The sequence below is a fragment of the Tamandua tetradactyla genome, chromosome 3 (genome assembly GCF_023851605.1).
Source record: "Tamandua tetradactyla isolate mTamTet1 chromosome 3, mTamTet1.pri, whole genome shotgun sequence".
Classification (NCBI taxonomy): domain Eukaryota; kingdom Metazoa; phylum Chordata; class Mammalia; order Pilosa; family Myrmecophagidae; genus Tamandua; species Tamandua tetradactyla.
This window is the reverse complement of record NC_135329.1, coordinates 175712729-175732782: the sequence shown is the minus strand read 5'-3', so window position 1 is coordinate 175732782 and position 20054 is coordinate 175712729. Positions and strand designations below refer to the sequence as shown.

General features: G+C 39.1%; 2 protein-coding genes across 3 annotated transcripts in view; both read right to left on the bottom strand.

Annotated features, from left to right (window-relative positions):
• Positions 1-5163, bottom strand: part of CASP10 (caspase 10) — a 36341-nt gene extending 31178 nt beyond the window's left edge. Inside the window, exons 1-3 of one of the 2 annotated variants that reach the window (XM_077154665.1) lie at positions 4973-5163; positions 3283-3642; positions 1966-2059 (exon numbers count right to left, since the gene is read on the bottom strand). In XM_077154665.1, coding sequence (XP_077010780.1) covers positions 1966-2059; positions 3283-3635 — 447 coding nt within the window. In that variant the 5' untranslated portion in view covers positions 3636-3642; positions 4973-5163. The remainder of the gene's footprint in view (positions 1-1965; positions 2060-3282; positions 3643-4972) is intronic. The other variant, XM_077154666.1, reaches the window with a different exon arrangement.
• Positions 5164-5340: 177 nt separating this feature from the next.
• CFLAR (CASP8 and FADD like apoptosis regulator) overlaps positions 5341-20054 on the bottom strand; it is an 81108-nt gene continuing 66394 nt past the window's right edge. The window contains exon 11 of the mRNA XM_077154674.1: positions 5341-5451. Coding sequence (XP_077010789.1) covers positions 5448-5451 — 4 coding nt within the window. The 3' untranslated portion in view covers positions 5341-5447. The remainder of the gene's footprint in view (positions 5452-20054) is intronic.

The following is a 20054-nucleotide window of genomic DNA, read 5'->3' as shown; positions in this document are numbered from 1 at the left end:
TGAGATAAAATCAGCAAAGTTCAGGCTGTGGAAAACTCTCTGTAGTTCTTCAACAAACAGATTTTAAGTAAAAGGGATTTGGAGGCAGGGAGGTTTAGCCTGTAGATTAAGAGAGACTTGAAAGTAAAAATCTGGCCAGACTAAACATCAGGTGGAGGGATGCAGAGTTAAGTGATAAAACCATAAAGAAACAACATAAGAATATGATCACTATAAATGTCAGGACAGGGGTTACTTCTAGGGAGCAGAAAGGGGCTGTGATCAGGAAGAGGGAAATGAGGGCATTTCGGGAGTGGCTGGCAAAATCCAATTTCCTGACCTTATAATAATTCATTAAGTTAGATTTCTTTAGCATCATTTGCTGTACCTGTATGGGGTTTTTATTAACAATAAAAAAAAAATGAAAAAAAAAGTATAATCAAACAAGCAGGAAGGCATCAGAACTTCCAAGGTCATTTAAGGAAGAATATTAGTAGATTCTGACAAGGGGTACAACTATGGGGATATTTTGAGTTTATCTTCATACATCACCATTTTTTATCATGGTTTAGCTCATCCTACTAATTCCCCTACTTCATTATTAGGGGAATCATCTGAAGAGAAGGTTCAAGCAGTTATTCTCAGAAAAGAAGGAAAGGGGGAACATTGTATCATCTGTTCATTCACGCTTTCATTCAGATTGAGCACTGTTTTGTGACAGATTCTGCAAAGCCCTGGAACTATAATAATGATGGGTAAAACTTAGTCCCTACCTAGCAAGAGGCTTACAGCCAATCTTGAGAAAAAAGAAACCCCAAGAGATGGAGGAGGGGCGACAGCTTGGATGCAAAAGGCTGAATTCCCTGAGAACAAGGAAAAGGGAGGAAAAATGACTCTTGGATTGTTGCCAAAAATAAACAAATTAGCCTACTTAGGTCTACAGGTCAGACACCAAGAAATGCACTTAGTCAATTATTAACATAGTCCTCATTTATTGCACTGCATGTAAAACAGCTTCCCCCCCAAATTAAAAAAAAAAGGTATTTATCAAATACATCAGTTGATTTGGGGGGATGTGCCAGGTCCCCCTAGATGAAAAAGTTCAAGAACTTTGGTGAAGTTCCCATTGGTAAGCTGGATGGTGGGCTCTTGGCTGTTCTCTTTATTTACTACATTTCATAACACCCATACATGCTATGTGTGTTGTTTTTGCATTATTAAATCCACATACTTCAAAATCTACTAAAATAGCAATTAAATAACAAAATATTAAAATAGGGTAAAATTGGAAAATTGCTCCTTCCCAAATTAACTAACTCATCTGTCGCAAAGTTGTTATTAGAGTCAAAGGAAGAAACATAAAGTTTTGAGGTCAGGAAGAGAGGCACGCAGCTACTTTCCTACCCTCGTACGTAACCACTGTAGCAGTATTAGCAGATAGCAACTTTATTAATACAGAAAACATTACTTTGAATTCAAAAAACACTTGTAGCAGCTCTTTACAAAGCCTATTGTCAAACGTTTGTCTCATTTGATCTTCAGACACCCTGCACTATAAAGTCCACTGAAAAGGTCACCCAGTCTCGCTCAGAAACCTTACGATGAGCAAATAATCCCCACCCAGCCATGGTTTCCTGCGTCAATTCCTGGTAATCGCTCGTGTTCTTATTTCCTAAAACCCAGGGATGGAGCTGTTACCATTTACTGTAAGGGTGCTATGAGCCAAGAACTCGCCCTGCGCTCACTCTTTCTGCACATTAGTTCATGCTACCCTTCCACAGTCCGAGGAGGAAGTCTTGTGATTGTTCACAATTTTAGCATTTGAGAAAATGGAGACCCGGAAAGGTTCAATCGCTTGCCCCACCCGACGGGGTCAGCAGCAGAGCAAAAAGCAAATAAACCTTCCTGAAAACCCTTCCCAGAGTCACCCAACTAAGGGCCCCAACCGAGGCAGTGCTCACATCAGTTCAGCTCTGTGCTACTCACCATCTCAGCTTTCGGCAGTGCGTCCCGCTGAAGAAAGATCATGCGCTGTAAGGATTCTGAGTCGATGCCTTCTGACAGTTCGTAGAGCAGGTTTCTAAACATAATCCAAAAGGATAACTAAAACCCCACGCTTGCAGAGGACATCCCAGTAAGCCAAGCGCTTGGACAAGCATTCTCTCTCCTTTGAATGATCTCGACCCTGTGATTAGACAATTATTACCCCCATTTACAGGCACAAAAACTAAAGCATCAAGTCTCTAAGGGACTCAAGATAACAGAGTAAGCAATAGAGGCAGGCCTTCTGATTCCAAGTCTAGTGCTGTTTTCCATCACATAGAGAAGGGGTAAAATACAATTCGACAACCTTTCCCTTCTCCTGACTCCATTCTAAAAAAGGCAGGTGTTTTTACAGACCTTCCCCAGAGAGGACCTGATCCCAGCCAATATAAACTCCACCATTGAAAAAGGAAAGGAACCACACAAGCCCCTGGCTCTTCACATCATCGATGTGTTAGTCGGTGTTCACACATGAAATTAGGCATCACAGTCCACAATCAGAAAAACTGAATATTTCATTTACACACTAACACTTCTGTATATCAGAGACTGTCCTCAGGTTTAACCAGCCGAGAGGAAATACTGACTTCTGACCTACTTGATCCCCTTCTCTGCCCTAGTGCAGACCTGGTTCTTGGAGCCAGCTGTTCAGATGTTAAGGCCTGAAGGATTCCAATAGCCCAGAGCCAATAAAATACACTTGTGAGGCTCTCTGATGCGGGCGCTACATCAGAGAACAACTTCAAATAGTGTTATGTAAGGTCTGACACATGATGCCTGCATTTGCCTCTCTGGGTTTCTTCCACCCAAAAAATGTATTTAAAAAATCTATAACTGGACATCACATGAACGCTTTCCCTCTCTACCCCAGAGGCACAGCTCCTTTTTTGCTTATTTGGCTCAAGGTAGGCATTACTCTCTTCCCAAGGCCCCAAGTTGGAGGGAGAAACCTCAGGGAACACAGGAGGAAGAATTGAGTGCAAGGGGACAGGAGAAGCAGCAGGCTCGGCTCCACAGAGGTGAGCGGCACCTGACAGTGAGAAACACAAAGAGAAGCCACCTCCAGCCCCAGGCTGGTTTTGAAGCTCTGCTCACCTACCAATCTTTCATCTCATTTGCACCTGAAGCTAAGAAACTTTCTGGCTTAGAATCATTCTGTCATCAAGGCCCAATGGTTTGAACGAACACTGGTTATTTGCAGGATGAAGTAGGAGAGGAGAAGGGAAATCCTTCCCATCTTGATCACAGACCTCTCCTCACCTGAACAAAGAGATCTTCCTTTGAGTGGGCAGCAAACTCTGCACTTGCTCCTTGGTGTACCCGAGGTGCTTCAGCAGCGATTTCTGCTTGCTGGTGTACAGGAGTTCGGCAAGCAGGAAAGGCTCTTCCTCACTCAGCTGGTCCTCTATCAGGAGCTGATCAAAAATCTCAAAGGCTGAATGGCACTCCTCTAGCTTCTTGTGGGAGAGGCGGTCTCTGCAGAGAAACTTGAGGGCCTCCACATCTTGGACCCCTAGGTTTTCATCAATAACCAGGAGTGTCCGGCGAAAGTTCATGCTACAGTTTTCCTCCCAACCGGTGCCCAGATCTGGAACTTGAACTTGAGTTGTCATGAGCAGCCTGAAGGAGAGAGGTGGGGCAGGGAGTCAGCGAGAGAGGACCCACTGAACCCCAACCCTCCAGGCCCTCCCCCAGTCCTGGCCTCCTCGGTTCTGGGCATTAGATTTTCTTAGAAGTGCTGGAAAATAAAAAATGACTGTAAGACCCACTGCAAATACCAACAGCCCAGAACACTCTACCCCAATATGAGCTTGCACAATAACTTTCAGTAGTTGTGGAAGAAGTTTTATTCTAATTTGGTTTATCCTGATTTCTCTCCAAATCAAAATATCACCAGTGCTAGTTCATCAGGAGGCCTCATCTCTCTGGGGCCGGTAACCCAGCAGGAGCTCTTGGGCCCCAAATTCATTTCCAAGAAATAACACTTGGCCTTATGTTTTAAACTTTAGAAATAAAGAAAAAAAATCTGAGGGTTTATCCTTCCGAAATGCCCAACAATCCAAGGACAAGGCGGTGACGTTGGGGGAGCATTGTTATATCCTGAGCTTCAGAGTGTTAACCAGAACAGGGCAGAAATGGAAGCCATAATCCTAGGCCCTGGAAGAAAGGGTAGCTTTAAACATCAGCGTAGGAAGTTACAAATGACCCAAGTCCATGTTTACACCTAATGGGTTAATAAACTATGGTATTCTCTACACTAAATTTTATTCTAATCAGATGAGCAAAGCACTGATGAAATTTTTCACGATTATATCATTCATTCTGTAAGAACTTGGAGGTATATATTCACTATGCAAGATGGCTATTTTTAGAAACAGAAAACTACTTTCTAAAGGAAGGGCAATATAGCAAAAGAAAAAATAATAGAGTGGTTATATCAAGGAAGTATAGCTATAGATAATATACATTTTTTTTCTTGGCTCTTGTCTGAGTTCTCAAATTTTATGCAATGAACATATATTAATTTTGTTGTTAGGAAAAAAAATGCCATTTTTCATAGGATCATTTGTGAGGTTCTCCCTTCTGGTAGCCATGATTTGATGGAATCATCAAATAATTCGTATCTAACGCGTCATATATTTGCCTTGCATTTTCCTGAAGATTCTGATCTCTTGACTTAATGAAGCTCCTAAACTTGGTCTCCAATTGTGGATCAGCATATGCATATTCCTGCCAGTAAAAAGCCATGTTGGAGACTCCCTGTTTTGTGTATGTGTGTGTGTTTTGACTTTCATTTTCCCTGGCACAGCAAATAAACGCAGGCAGGAACAGTGCCATTGCTGACAAGTTTTTACAAGTTTTTATAAGCTACAACATGAAGCGAGACCCCAGGCAGTGGAGGATTGGGGTTGGGGGGAAGGGGGCAGGACAGGGAGAGGGTGTTACATACCTTTAGACCAAATTCCACGAATCTTCCAGAGATAAGTAGTTCTTGGAAAAAATGCCTGAAATTTTTAAAGGAATTAGAATCCTCCGTGTGCTCCAAGTTCGAAGGAAGCTCCCATTTGCGCGGGAAGAGAACTGAAGACTTGTTGCTAGCTGTGCAAGAAAAAACTGGATCTTCTGGTTTGGGGTTTGGGTAACCTGATATTAATTTCCTGCTGATGTCATCATCGCCTGTCTTTTCCCTCCCCTTTTCCGAGGTTGGTTGGGGTAACACTGACAAACAGCGTCTCCTAAAGGCAAATTCACAACTTTCTTTTCCATTGTAGCGTTCAGAACTTTCCCAGGTAAAGCAAAAGGCTCCTAGAAATGAACTCCTGATAGTCATTAAGTGTTCCAGGCTTTCTCTCAGATCACAGTCCCCTCAGATAGTCCAAAAGGGAAGTATTAATTGTTCCAACTATTTCCTTTCCAAAGTCACTTTACCTGTAAAATAAAACAAAATCCAAAAAGCTCAAGGTTCATGTACAAAAAAATGTTTTTTTAATTAATTAAAAAAATTTTTTTTAAATACCAAAAAACACCTAACAAATGCAAATATTCGTGACTCCGGATCATTCCATTCTACATATATAATCACTAATTCACAACATAGTTGCATATTCATCATCATTATCATGATCATTTCTTAGAACATTTGCATCTATTCAGAAAAAGAAATAAAAAGGAAACAGAAAAAAATTCGTACATGCCATACCCCACCCCTCCCCCTCACCTATCATCAGCATTACACTCTAAATTTACATTTACGTTTGTTCCCCCTATTATTCATCTTTATTCCATATGTTTTATTCATCTGTTGATAAGGTAGATAAAAGCATCAGACACAAGGTTTTCACAATCACACAGTCACATTGTGAAAGCTATATCATTATACAATCATCTTCAAGAAACATGGCTACTGGAGCACAGCTCTACAAAAAATTAAAGTTTTAAAAGTCAAAAAGCAGGGAGGTGGGAGCTGGATTACAAGCCTTTTTTTTTGGAGGTAATTCCAAGGGTCTAAAACATTTATCAATTTACAGTAGACAAAACTGATGAAGTCTGTCTTTATGGTACATTCAGTTCAGCAGGAAAGAGAGACTTGGAAGATATTATTTCCAATAATAATAATAATAATATCACATGTACCATGAGCCAGGTACTAAGTATTTGCAAATATTTACTCATTTAATCATCCTAACAACCCTAAAAGGTAAACTATTACTATGATCCCTGCTTTAAGATGTGGAAACTAAGGCACCGAGAGGTTTATTTACCCAAGGTCACTCAGCTAGCTAACAGCAAAGCCAAGATTTGAGTGAGGTAGTATGGTTTTTGAGTCCATGCTTTAAGTCACTACACTATGATTAAGCCAATTCAAATACACAGAGTTCTGGGAAGAAGTACAATCTTAGAAAGTTGTTTGATCTCTGAAAAAAGCAAACTGAATGAAAGATGCTTTGATTAACCGAAGTGCTAAACACATTTCCGCATTCTAGGCATCCTCCAGAGAACCTCCACATTTAAAAAGACAAGCCCCTTTTTTTGTCTTGGTCAGTTGTTCATTTATGCATATTTAATTCCTTCGGCAACATTTAGGGAGGCAATTTAGTGATACTGTCACTTCTTATCCTGTTCGTAAAGTACATTAACTCTCTCAACTTTTATTTAATTTTATGAAGTAGTCAGCAAGTACTTCCTATGTATAAAGCAATGAAATGGGCACAATGGGAAAGCAAAAATGAATAAAACACAGTGCCTGCCTTCAGTTATAATTATGCCAACTCCATTTCTTGGCCCCATCTGCTTTGATTAACTCCCACAATAACTCTGAAGATTGACATTATTATCCACATCCTACAGGAGAGAAAACTGAGATTCAGAGAGACAAAGCATCATGCCACTAGCACAAAGCTTGGAAGAGGTGAGAAGTCAGGACTCAAACCCAGGGATATCTGACTCCAATTCCTATGTTCTTGATCCCAAGGTTGTTGCTGCCTGTACCCCCGGACCACAATGTATTATCTGCATCACTGGGTAGGGTGTGGGGACGTGCCACAAGGAGCCCCCACATAGCTATGGGTGAATCTAGACTGGGATGCCTGGAAAGGCTCGTTGAACGAGGAAGTATTTGAATTAAGGTAGAGGTACAATAGAGACACAAAGAAAAAAAACTAAACTTTGTCCTAGTATTCCTCATACTCAAGGAAAAGGCTTGAGCCAAGTTACAAAGATGAGATTGTGTTTGTGTAGATATTTGTATTCAGCATTTCACACTTCCTAACATTTATTCTCATTATTTTTTATTTTGTTTTGCTTTGTCACACTTCCTCTCATTTAGAACCCAATTACTGAGACTGTGCTAATAGTGAGTTGATAGCAAATAGAATAAACGTTTCGAACAGCCTCTTCCCTGATTGGTTGCTGTGTGGGTCATGTGGGTCCATGTGAAGGACCAATCAGAACCTTTATAGCTTTTTGTAGTGGTGAGCAGCTGCCATTGCGGGGGTCATAGCCAGGAAATATCTGGCTACTTCTCCTTTTATACAGTTCTCCTCTGCTGGGGTGGGGGTAGGGAAGAAGGATTTCTCACCCAGGGGGTTGCGGGCGAGTTCTCTGTGGTGCTGGAAAGTTCCCCAACCTCTGTTCAGGGAGGTTTTTCAAGAACAAGGACACGAGAACTAAAGAATTGACATAGTGAAGGGCGTGGCACGTGTGTATGAGCTGAAGAACTGGTGCAATAAATCTTCCTCTCCACCCCTTAGTTCATAAGTGGTGGTTCTTTTGACTCCCCACACTGTCCGTCCCAATTTCCAGGACCAACTAGCACTCCACCCCCACCACACTCCCCCCTCCCCCACAATCTTTATCCACCCACTCCAGACCTTCCCAGAATCAGTCTTATCTGGGTTTATGGGAGCATAGTGAAGCTAAATTCTGAAGAAGACTATCTGGTAAGGGTCTCAGGGAAGATTTCTGGATAGTGAACTGGCAGGAGATTGCAGCTAGACAAGCAAAGTATGGCCCATTTGGTGTTCACTATAACTACACACTAATTTTACTTTAAGATTTCTCTTTTCTAATTACAAAAGTAGGGAAAAGAGGGGAGGCAGATAACTTCCAATATTTAATGTAGGAGAATGAGAAAACATAAATGCACACAGTCATCTATAGTCCTATAACTGTTAACATTTTGGTGTATATCCTTTCACGTTTCTCTGTATATATTATTTTCCAAAAATCAGATTATGCTGTACAAGGCTTTTTTCACTTCTCTTCGTATCATTAAATAGTCTTTGAAAACATGATGTTTAGTGGCTGAGTGATATTCTCTTATATAGTTGTACCTTAGTTTACTTAGCCAATTTCCAATTATTAGTGAATTTCTGATTTTTGCTATTGTGAACAATTCTGCACTGGTATTTTTATAGATAAACCTTTGCATATATTCTTTTTTTTTTATTAATTAACGGAAAAAAAGAAATTAACCCAACATTTAGAAATCATACCATTCTACATATGCAATCAGTAATTCTTAACATCATCACATAGATGCATGATCATCGTTTTTTAGTACATTTGCATCGGTTTAGAAGAACTAGCAACACAACCGAAAAAGATATAGAATGTTAATATAGAGAAAAAAAATAAAAGTAATAATAGTAAGAACAAAACAAAACAAAACAAAAACCTATAGCTCGGATGCAGCTTCATTCAGTGTTTTAACATGATTACTTTACAATTAGGTATTATTGTGCTGTCCATTTTTGAGTTTTTGTATCTAGTCCTGTTGCACAGTCTGTATCCCCTCAGCTCCAATTACCCATTATCTTACCCTGTTTCTAACTCCTGCTGAACTCTGTTACCAATGACATATTCCAAGTTTATTCTCGAATGTCGATTCACATCATTGGGACCATATAGTATTTGTCTTTTAGTTTTTGGCTAGACTCACTCAGCATAATGTTCTCTAGGTCCATCCATGTTATTACATGCTTCATAAGTTTATTCTGTCTTAAAGCTGCATAATATTCCATCGTATGTATATACCACAGTTTGTTTAGCCACTCGTCTGTTGATGGACATTTTGGCTGTTTCCATTTCTTTGCAATTGTAAATAACGCTGCTATAAACATTGGTGTGCAAATGTCCATTTGAGTTTTTGCCCTTAATTCCTTTGAGTAGATTCCCAGCAATGGTATTGCTGGGTCGTATGGCAATTCTATATTCAGCTTTTTGAGGAACCGCCAAACTGCCTTCCACAGTGGTTGCACCATTTGACATTCCCTCCAACAGTGGATAAGTGTGCCTCTTTCACCGCATCCTCTCCAGCACTTGTCATTTTCTGTTTTGTTGATAATGGCCATTCTGGTGGGTGTGAGATGATATCTCATTGTGGTTTTGATTTGCATTTCTCTAATGGCCAGGGACATTGAGCATCTCTTCATGTGCCTTTTGGCCATTTGTATTTCCTCCTCTGAGAGGTGTCTATTCAAGTCTTTTTCCCATTTTGTAATTGGGTTGGCTGTCTTTTTGTTGTTGAGTTGAACAATCTCTTTATAAATTCTGGTGCATATATTCTTAATTATTTATTTGGGATGAACCAAAAACTAGAATTAGCAAGCTGATCTTTATATTCATTTGTCCCCAGTCTTTGAGTCCCAAAGCTTTCCATCCCACTTTCTTATACAAGTGGGTCTGAGGTCATTCAAGGGTGGCAAAACCTCAATATTCCACAAGATGGTGGTATTTCCCAAGAGTTAAATAAATGAGCCTTAGCTTGGCTGGGGAGCTAGATGGGTGGGATTTTTAGAATAAAACGTCTAACGCTGCTAAAAAAAAAAAAAAAGAAGAAGAAGAAGAAGAAGAATCAAAAGATAAAGGCAGAAAGGTTCTTCATTTAGAAGCTAATTCTTTTTTTTTTCCAAGACAAAAAAGTATAGAGAAAGTGCTTTAGCTTTTGATTTAACATTTTTTCAGGAAGGTAATATATCACTTAACCACAGCTGCAAAAATCAGTAAGGCATTTGAGATGTACATAAGAAAGGGAGTTCAGTAAAGATGGCAATATTTTCCAAATTCATCTATATATTCAGTGTAATCCCTAAGAAAATCCAAGCTGCCCTTTTTGCAGAATTGACTAGCTGATCCTAAAAGTCAAATGGAAATGTAAGGGATGAAGAATAGAATAGCCAAAACAATCTTGAAAAAGAAGAAAGTTGGAGTACTCATTGTTCTCAATTTCAAAACTAATACAAAGCTACAATATTCAAGATAGTGTGGTATGGACATCAAAATAAACAAATAGATCAATGGAACAGAATGGAAAGTTTAGAAATAAACCCTTACATTTACTTTTTTTTTTTTTTTTAAAGGGAAGGAAAGACAGAGAAGGAAGGAAGGATGGAAGGAAGGAAGAAAGGGAAACATCTTAAACATTTTCTTATTTTTTATTATATTTTGTTTGTTTGTTTTTACATGGGCTGGGGCCGGGAATCGAACCGGGGTCCTCCGGCATAGCAGGCAAGCACTCTTGCCCGCTGAGCCACCGCGGCCCGCCCCTTACATTTACTTTTGACAAGGATGACAAGCAATCAATGAGGAAAGAATACTCTTTCCAACCAATGGTGCCAAGGCAACTGGACGACCACATACAAATGAATGAAGGTGGACCTGTACCTCACACCATTTATAAAAATTAATTCGGACTGAATCAAAGACCTAAATGTAAGAGCTAAAACCATGCAATTCTTAGAAGAAAACAAAGATGGAACTCTTTATGATCTTGGATTAGACATTGGTTTCTAGATATGACACCAAAAGTACAAGCAACAAAAGAAAAAATAGATAAATAGGACTTCAGCAAAATTAAAGACTATTGTGCTACAAAGGACACTGTAAAGAAAGTGAAAAGATAACCCACAGAATAGGATAAAAATTTACAAATCATATATCTGATAAGTGACTAGTATCCAGAATAAATAAAGGATTCTTATAACTCAACAGTAAATAGGCTACCCTATATACAAATGGGCAAAGGATTTGAATAGACAGTTCTCCGAACAAGATGTACAAATGGCTGAAAAGAACAGGATAGATGCCTGACATCATTAGTTGTGAGGGAAATGCAGCTCAAACCACAAACTCTCATTTCACAACACTAGGGTAGTTATAATAAAAAAAGGAAAAAAAATAAAGAAATTGGACCCCACATACACTGCTGGTGGCAAACTAAAATGGTGTAGCTACTGTGAAAAACAGATTGGCAGTTCCGCAAACTATTAAATATAGAGTTACCATATGAGCTAGCAATTCTATTCTTGGATATATATTCAAGAATTGAAAATGTATTGGTCAGGGTTCTCTAGGACAACAGAACCAACAGAAGATATCTGTAAATATGAGAGTTTATAGAAGTGTCTCATGCAATTGTGGGGATGCACAAATCCAAATTCCATAGGGCAGGCTGCCAGCTGGCAATTCTGAGGGTTGTGAGGAGAGCTTGGCTGGCTGAAGAAAAAAAGTGAAAGTTTTCTCTTCTTCCTTAAAAGTCTGTATCTGATTGGATTAAATACAGCTGCTTAGATTCTCTCACTGTGGAAGATACTCCCTTAGTTGATCGTAGATATAATCAGCCACAGATACAATCAACTGGTGATTTAATAAACCAGACTTCTGGTTTATTTACCAGACACAAAATGTCCTTGCGGTAATGGTTAGGCCAGGGCTTTCCTGACCAAACAATACATGAACTTGACCATCACAGATATGTTCACAGAAAAACTTGTACATGAATATTCACTGCAGCATTACTCGTAATAGACGAAAAGTGAAAATAATCCAAATGCCCATCAATTGATGACTAGATAAAACAAAATGTGGTATATCTATATAATAGAATGTTATTTGGCCATAAAAAGTAATAAAGTTCTGATACATGCTATAACATGGATGAACTTTGAAATAACTATGCTAAGTCAAAGAAGTCACATACAAAATATCACATATTATATGACTCCACTTATATGAAATGCCAAGAATAGGTAAATCCATAATGGTAGAAAGTACATTAGTGGTTGCTATAAGCTTAGGGAAAAGAGAATGGAGAGTGACAGCTAAGGGGTGTAGGGTTTCTTTTGGGGTTGATGAAAATATTCTGAAACTTGATAGTGATTGTGCTGGTTTGAAAGGATGTATACCCCCTAGAAAAGCCATGTTTTAATCAAATCCCATTTCATAAAAGTAGAATAATCCTTATTCAATAGTGTATGTTTGAAACTGTAATCCGATCATCTCCCTGGATGATGTGATTTAGTCAAGAGTGGTTGTTAGGCTGGATTAGGTGACGACATGTCTCCACCCATTTGGGTGGGTATTGATTGGTTTACTGGAGTCCTGTAAAAGAGGAAGCATTTTGGAAAATGGGAGATTCAGAGAGAGCAGAGAATGCTGCAGCACCACGAAGCAGAGAGTCCACCAGCCAGTGACCTTTGGAGATGAAGAAGGAAAATGCCTCTCGGGGAGCTTCATGAAACAGGAAGCCAGGAGAAGAAGCTAGCAGATGATGCTGTGTTCACCATGTGCCTTTCCAGATGAGAGAGAAACTGTGACTTTGTTTGTCATGTGCCTTGTCACTTGAAAGAGAAACCCAGAACTTCATCGGCTTTGTTGAATCAAGGTATCTTTCCCTGGATGCCTTAGATTGGACATTTCTATAGACTTGTAATTGGGACATTTTCTTGGCCTTAGAACTGCAAATTAGCAACTTATTAAATTCCCCCTTTTAAAAGCCATTCCATTTCTGGTGTATTGCATTCTGGCAGCTAGCAAGCTAGAACAGTGATGATGCATGAAACAATTCTGTGAATAAAGTGTACAAACACTGAAGTGTACACTTTTAAAGGGTAAGTTTTATGGTATGTGAATTATATCTTGATTGTGAAGAAGAAAAGGAGATCTAGGATATATCACAATCCTGTCACAAACCACTTATACTTCAAATATAAAATTGATCAACATATGACCTAGTCATCAAAAATAGTGTAAATTCTGTTCACTGCTTTCTAAAGTAAGATCATGAATATATCCAAGAGGTATATGGGAGCTCTACATTTTCCATGTGATTTTTTTTTCTGTAAACCTACAATGTCTCTAGTTAAAAAAAAAATTTAAAGGTTCAATAATAATTAAAATTTAGATCAATCATTTCTTCTTTCAGTCAACCATAAATTCATTCAATACATATTTATGAAGTATTTACTGTTTACCAGGCTCTGCATCAGACTACGCGCTTGGGGAAATATAAAGATAAAACTGAGAAGAACTCATAGCATATTCTTCAAAAATTATAGAATAAAATACAAAGTGGAAAGAAGTCTTGGAGGTGATTCAGATGAAATGGTCATTCCATTCAAGGAAGGAGACAATAGTTCCAGTTAAGAAGATAAGTGGCTTCACAGAGGATAGAGGGAAGTAGCATTTTCACTGGGCCTTGAAGTACGGTTATATTTGGACGGAGGTGTGAGGTGGTGGGTTAGGAGCATTCAGAAAGCTACAGTGACCAGGACCAAAGACCCGGTCAGGAGCAGTGAGCTGTTCAATTTGCCTGGACCAACAGTGTGTGAAGGGAAGTCTCTAAACAGCTGAAAATGAAGATAGTTTAAACTAGACATATGGAGAAAAGTTTTCCATGTTTGACTGATCTGCAGTTATATGTGTATGCGCTGTAGAATTTTGAAGGCTACTTAAGACAAAGCTCCATTTAGGGAGCTTCTTCTGGTTGCAGTGCATGAAAAGATCATAGGATTCACACGCTGGGGCCAAGATCAGGGAGGAGGAGTTCAATGAAGAGGCAACGAAGACAGAGGAAGTGTAATGATGAGACAAATGGGAAGGATGCTGTAGATGCAGAACTAACAAGATTTGGAAACTAGTTGGATGTAAAACCACAGGAGAAGGTGTACCTTGGTAAAAATGATATTCTGATGGTACCATTAGCTAAAACTGGAGAAACAGGAAGATTTGGAGTGGAAGCTTATTTGTGCTTGGAGTATATTGATTTGAGGTGACAGAGGGAAAATCGGTGGAAAAGCTTACTAAGAAGTGAAAGATGAGAACAGAGCTTGAAGAGAGGAGTCTGAGCTATAACTGAGACACGGTTAGAATTAGGGCAACAGCTGGTTAATGAGCAAAGGGCAAATTCCAGAGAGCAGTCAGGCTGTAAGAAGGCAAGGAGAAAGATACTTCTGAGGAAAATGGCAGTAAACAACCTGGGCAGCAGCAAACAGCTTGGGTGCCTGGCAGAGTTATCTAGGATCAGGCTTTATTAAAGGAAGAAGAGGGGAAAAGCAATAAAATAACTAGTAAAAAAATTACAAAAAGAACAGTAAACTACAAAAAACCAAACCCTTCCCACAGTATTGCATACCTCTTGCCTCTTTCATCTTGCAAGAGAATCCACACATTCTTCTAAAATGTGTACTAAATAACATTTCTACCTGCGTGCTTAATCTGTGCTGTGCTCTTGAATTGTTTCTCATGGCATAGCCAAGAACCCAGAAGCCCAAATCTGGCAAATATCTGTGGCAAGCCAGCCAGGAGACACTTCTCTCGGACTGGAATGGTAAGTTCATGGCCATTGACTAGGAGGCTTGACCATGTGCTTCCATTTTTGCTTCTCACATGGCTCATTGCTAGCCTCTCTAACGTTCTCATGCAGCTCTGTGTCTCTAGGAATCTCTGATCCAGCAACCCCAGGACGTAAATTTGGTTCACTCTAAATTTCTGGCTCCTTCCTTGGAAGTGGTAGGAGCCCATTTCCACGCCATGCAGATTCAAGGAGGCTCAAGGCAGCAGATGATACCACCCTCGGGACCTGACTGTGGGCTTCTCCCTGGGCCAAGCAGAAGCCCAGTAGGAGCCAAGTTCCTCTGTCTCTCGCTCTCTATCCTCTCTCCCCACCTTGGTTCTCTGAGATTTCTCACACCCTCTCTTTTCTTCCCCTCTGGGAACCCAAACCTTGCCTCTTGATGGGTCCTCTTTTTCACCTCTTCAACAGAGGTTGTCTCCCCTGCCTCCATGAAAGTCTCCTTTCTTCATTGTCTGGCCTTCAATGCCTTCTGAGATATTTCATCTTTTGTAACACAGGATTCTGGGCTAAAGATTCTTATACCAAACAAGGTGCTGCCTTTAACACTGTAGGGAGTCACCTCTGGTTTAGACCCATGGGAATCCTGTACTTTCCAACGGGAGTATCTCCCCTCTAGGCCTTGATCCTTTAGTCTCTATTGAGACCCACTGCAGCTGAATATAAAGCTTCCCTTCTAAAGCATGCTCACTTTTTATCCCTCAGGAAACAGGAAATTTAGAGGACAAAGGTATTCCTGGGAGCAATGTCCTAGACTTCTCAGGTGGATGGGTCCCACTTCAGGAGGGCAGGCCTATTCATTTCCTGGAGAGGAATGTCCAGGGGATGGCTGGCACCTTTACTCCCTGTGTTCCCAAAGCATTGGGCCAGCAGAGAGGTAGGACTCCTCTAGAGCACTGTCCCAGAATTCTTCTGGGCAAGGTCCAGAAACCTGCACCTCCACCCCAAGCATAGGCGCAGATGTCTCTTAGGAAAAGGTATCCCGGGATACCTGATAACTGTATTTCCCATGTTCCCAAGACATTGGGCTAATGGAGGGGGAAATGTCCAGCTCTGACATGTGTTGGGGCACCACATGGTCACACTGGCACTAGAGAGCCTCCACTATTTTCTTTTCCAAAAAAAAAAAAATGAGAAATGCCAACAGTCAATATAATCTAAAGAAGGGGAAGCATAGCCTTCTAGTGGGACTCTCAATTACAATCCCATCCTCCAGTTTGTAAAAGACAGGGAAAGGAGTCAGAAATTCTCTATGCCCAGATGTTTAGAGCTCTCTATCAAGACAAGGACCTGAGAAGGACTTGTGGCTTGTGTTATGCCCATGTCTTGATTTCCAGTAAAGGAAAAATATTCTTTAATGATTCCCTTTTTTTTTATTAATTAAAAAAAATTAACTAACACAACATTAGAAATCAATCCATTCTACATATGCAATCAGTAATTCTTAATATCATCACATAGGTGTATGGTCATCATTTCTCAGTACATATAAATCGATTTAGAGAAAGAAATAGCACGACAACAGAAAAAGAAATAAAGTGATAACACAGAGAAAACACAAATAAAAATAAAAAGTACAAAAATATATAAGAGAAAGAAAAAAAAAAACAAAAACTATAGATCAGATGCAGCTTCATTCAGCGTTCCAACATAATTACATTACAATTAGGCAGTATTGTGCTGACCATTTTTTTTTTTAGACATCATACCATTCTACATATGCAATCAGTTATTCTTAACATCATCACATAGATGCATGATCATCGTTTCTTAGTACATTTGCATCGGTTTAGAAGAACTAGCAGTATAACAGAAAAAAATATATAATGTTAATATAGAGAAAAAAAATAAAAGTAATAATAATAAGAACAAAACAAACAAAACAAGAACCTATAGCTCGGATGCAGCTTCGTTCAGTATTTTAACATGATTACTTTACAATTAGGTATTATTGTGCTGTCCATTTTTGAGTTTTTGTATCTAGTCCTATTGCACCGTCTGTATTCCATCAGCTCCAATTACCCATTATCTTACCCTGTTTCTAACTCCTGCTGAACTCTGTTACCAATGACATATTCCAAGTTTATTCTCGAGTGTCGATTCACATCATTGGGACTATACAGTATTTGTCTTTTAGTTTTTGGCTAGACTCACTCAGCATAATGTTCTCTAGGTCCATCCATGTTATTACATGCTTCATAAGTTTATCCTGCCTTAAAGCTGCATAATATTCCATCGTATGTATGTACCACAGTTTGTTTAGCCACTCGTCTGTTGGTGGACATTTTGGCTGTTTCCATCTCTTTGCAATTGTAAATAACGCTGCTATAAACATTGGTGTGCAAATGTCTGTTTGAGTTTTTGCCCTTAATTCCTTTGAGTAGATTCCCAGCAATGGTATTGCTGGGTCGTATGGCAATTCTATATTCAGCTTTTTGAGGAACCGCCAAACTGCTTTCCACAGTGGTTGCGCCATTTGACATTCCCACCAACAGTGGATAAGTGTGCCTCTTTCACCGCATCCTCTCCAGCACTTGTCATTTTCTGTTTTGTTGATAATGGCCATTCTGGTGGGTGTGAGATGATATCTCATTGTGGTTTTGATTTGCATTTCTCTAATGGCCAGGGACATTGAGCATCTCTTCATGTGTCTTTTGGCCATTTGTATTTCCTCCTCTGAGAGGTGTCTATTCAAGTCTTTTTCCCATTATGTAATTGGGTTGGCTATCTTTTTGTTGTTGAGTGAACAATCTCATTATAAATTCTGGATACTAGACCTTTATCTGATATGTCGTTTCCAAATATTGATTCCCATTGTGTAGGCTGTCTTTCTACTTTCTTGATGAAGTTCTTTGATGCACAAAAGTGTTTAATTTTGAGGAGTTCCCATTTATTTATTTCCTCCTTCAGTGCTCTTGCTTTAGGTGTAAGGTCCATAAAACCGCCTCCAATTGTAAGATTCATAAGATATCTCCCTACATTTTCCTCTAACTGTTCTATGGTCTTAGATCTAATGTTTAGATCTTTGATCCATTTTGAGTTAACTTTTGTGTAGGGTGTGAGATATGGGTCTTCTTTCATTCTTTTGCATATGGATATCCAGTTCTCTAGGCACCATTTATTGAAGAGACTGTTCTGTCCCAGGTAGTTGGCTTGACTGCCTTATCAAAGATCAAATGTCCATAGATGAGAGGGTCTATATCTGAGCACTCTATTCGATTCCATTGGTTGATATATCTATCTTTATGCCAATACCATGCTGTTTTGACCACTGTGGCTTCATAGTATGCCTTAAAGTAAGGCAGCGCAAGACCTCCAGCTTCGTTTTTTTTCCTCAAGATGTTTTTAGCAATTCGGGGCACCCTGCCCTTCCAGATAAATTTGCTTATTGGTTTTTCTATTTCTGAAAAATAAGTTGTTGGGATTTTGATTGGTATTGCATTGAATCTGTAAATCAATTTAGGTAGGATTGACATCTTAACTATATTTAGTCTTCCAATCCATGAACACGGTATGCCCTTCCATCTGTTTAGGTCTTCTGTGATTTCTTTTAACAGTTTTTTGTAGTTTTCTTTATATAGGTTTTTTGTCTCTTTAGTTAAATTTATTCCTAGGTATTTTATTCTTTTAGTTGCAATTGTAAATGGGATTCGTTTCTTGATTTCCCCCTCCGCTTGTTCATTGCTAGTGTATAGAAATGCTACAGATTTTTGAATGTTGATCTTGTAACCTGCTACTTTGCTGTACTCATTTATTAGCTCTAGTAGTTTTGTTGTGGATTTTTCCGGGTTTTCGACGTATATTATCATATCGTCTGCAAACAGTGATAGTTTTACTTCTTCCTTTCCAATTTTCATGCCTTGTATTTCTTTTTCTTGTCTAATTGCTCTGGCTGGAACCTCCAACACAATGTTGAATAATAGTGGTGATAGTGGACATCCTTGTCTTGTTCCTGATCTTAGGGGGAACGTTTTCAATTTTTCCCCATTAAGGATGATATTAGCTGTGGGTTTTTCATATATTCCCTCTATCATTTTAAGGAAGTTCCCTTGTATTCCTATCCTTTGAAGTGTTTTCAACAGGAAAGGATGTTGAATCTTGTCAAATGCCTTCTCTGCATCAATTGAGATGATCATGTGATTTTTCTGCTTTGATTTGTTGATATGGTGTATTACATTAATTGATTTTCTTATGTTGAACCATCCTTGCATACCTGGGATGAATCCTACTTGGTCATGATGAATAATTCTTTTAATGTGTTGTTGGATACGACTTGCTAGAATTTTATTGAGGATTTTTGCATCTATATTCATTAGAGAGATCGGCCTGTAGTTTTTTTTTCTTGTAATATCTTTGCCTGGTTTTGGTATGAGGGTAATGTTGGCGTCATAGAATGAATTAGGTAGTTTTCCCTCCACTTCGATTTTTTTGAAGAGTTTGAGAAGAGTTGGTACTAATTCTTTCTGGAATGTTTGATAGAATTCACATGTGAAGCCGTCTGGTCCTGGACTTTTCTTTTTAGGAAGCTTTTGAATGACTGCTTCAATTTCTTTACTTGTGATTGGTTTGTTGAGGTCATCTATCTCTTCTTGAGTCAAAGTTGGTTGTTCATGTCTTTCCAGGAACCCGTCCATTTCCTCTAAATTGTTGTATTTATTAGCGTAAAGTTGTTCATAGTATCCTGTTATTACCTCCTTTATTTCTGTGAGGTCAGTAGTTATGTCTCCTCTTCCATTTCTGATCTTATTTATTTGCATCCTCTCTCTTCTTCTTTTTGTCAATCTTGCTAAGGGCCCATCAATCTTATTGATTTTCTCATAGAACCAACTTCTGGCCTTATTGATTTTCTCTATTGTTTTCATGTTTTCAATTTCATTTATTTGTGCTCTAATCTTTGTTATTTCTTTCCTTTTGCTTGCTTTGGGGTTAGCTTGCTGTTCTTTCTCCAGTTCTTCCAAACGGATAGTTAATTCCTGCATTTTTGCCTTTTCTTCTTTTCTGATATAGGCATTTAGAGCAATAAATTTCCCTCTTAGCACTGCCTTTGCTGCATCCCATAAGTTTTGATATGTTGTGTTTTCATTTTCATTCGCCTCGAGGTATTTGCTAATTTCTCTAGCAATTTCTTCTTTGACCCACTCGTTGTTTAGGAGTGTGTTGTTGAGCCTCCACGTATTTGTGAATTTTCTGGCACTCTGCCTATTATTGATTTCCAACATCATTCCTTTATGGTCCGAGAAAGTGTTGTGTAAGATTTCAATCTTTTAAAATTTGTTAAGACTTGCTTTGTGACCCAGCATATGGTCTATCTTTGAGAATGATCCATGAGCACTTGAGAAAAAGGTGTATCCTGCTGTTGTGGGATGTAATGTCCTATAAATGTCTATTAAGTCTAGTTCAT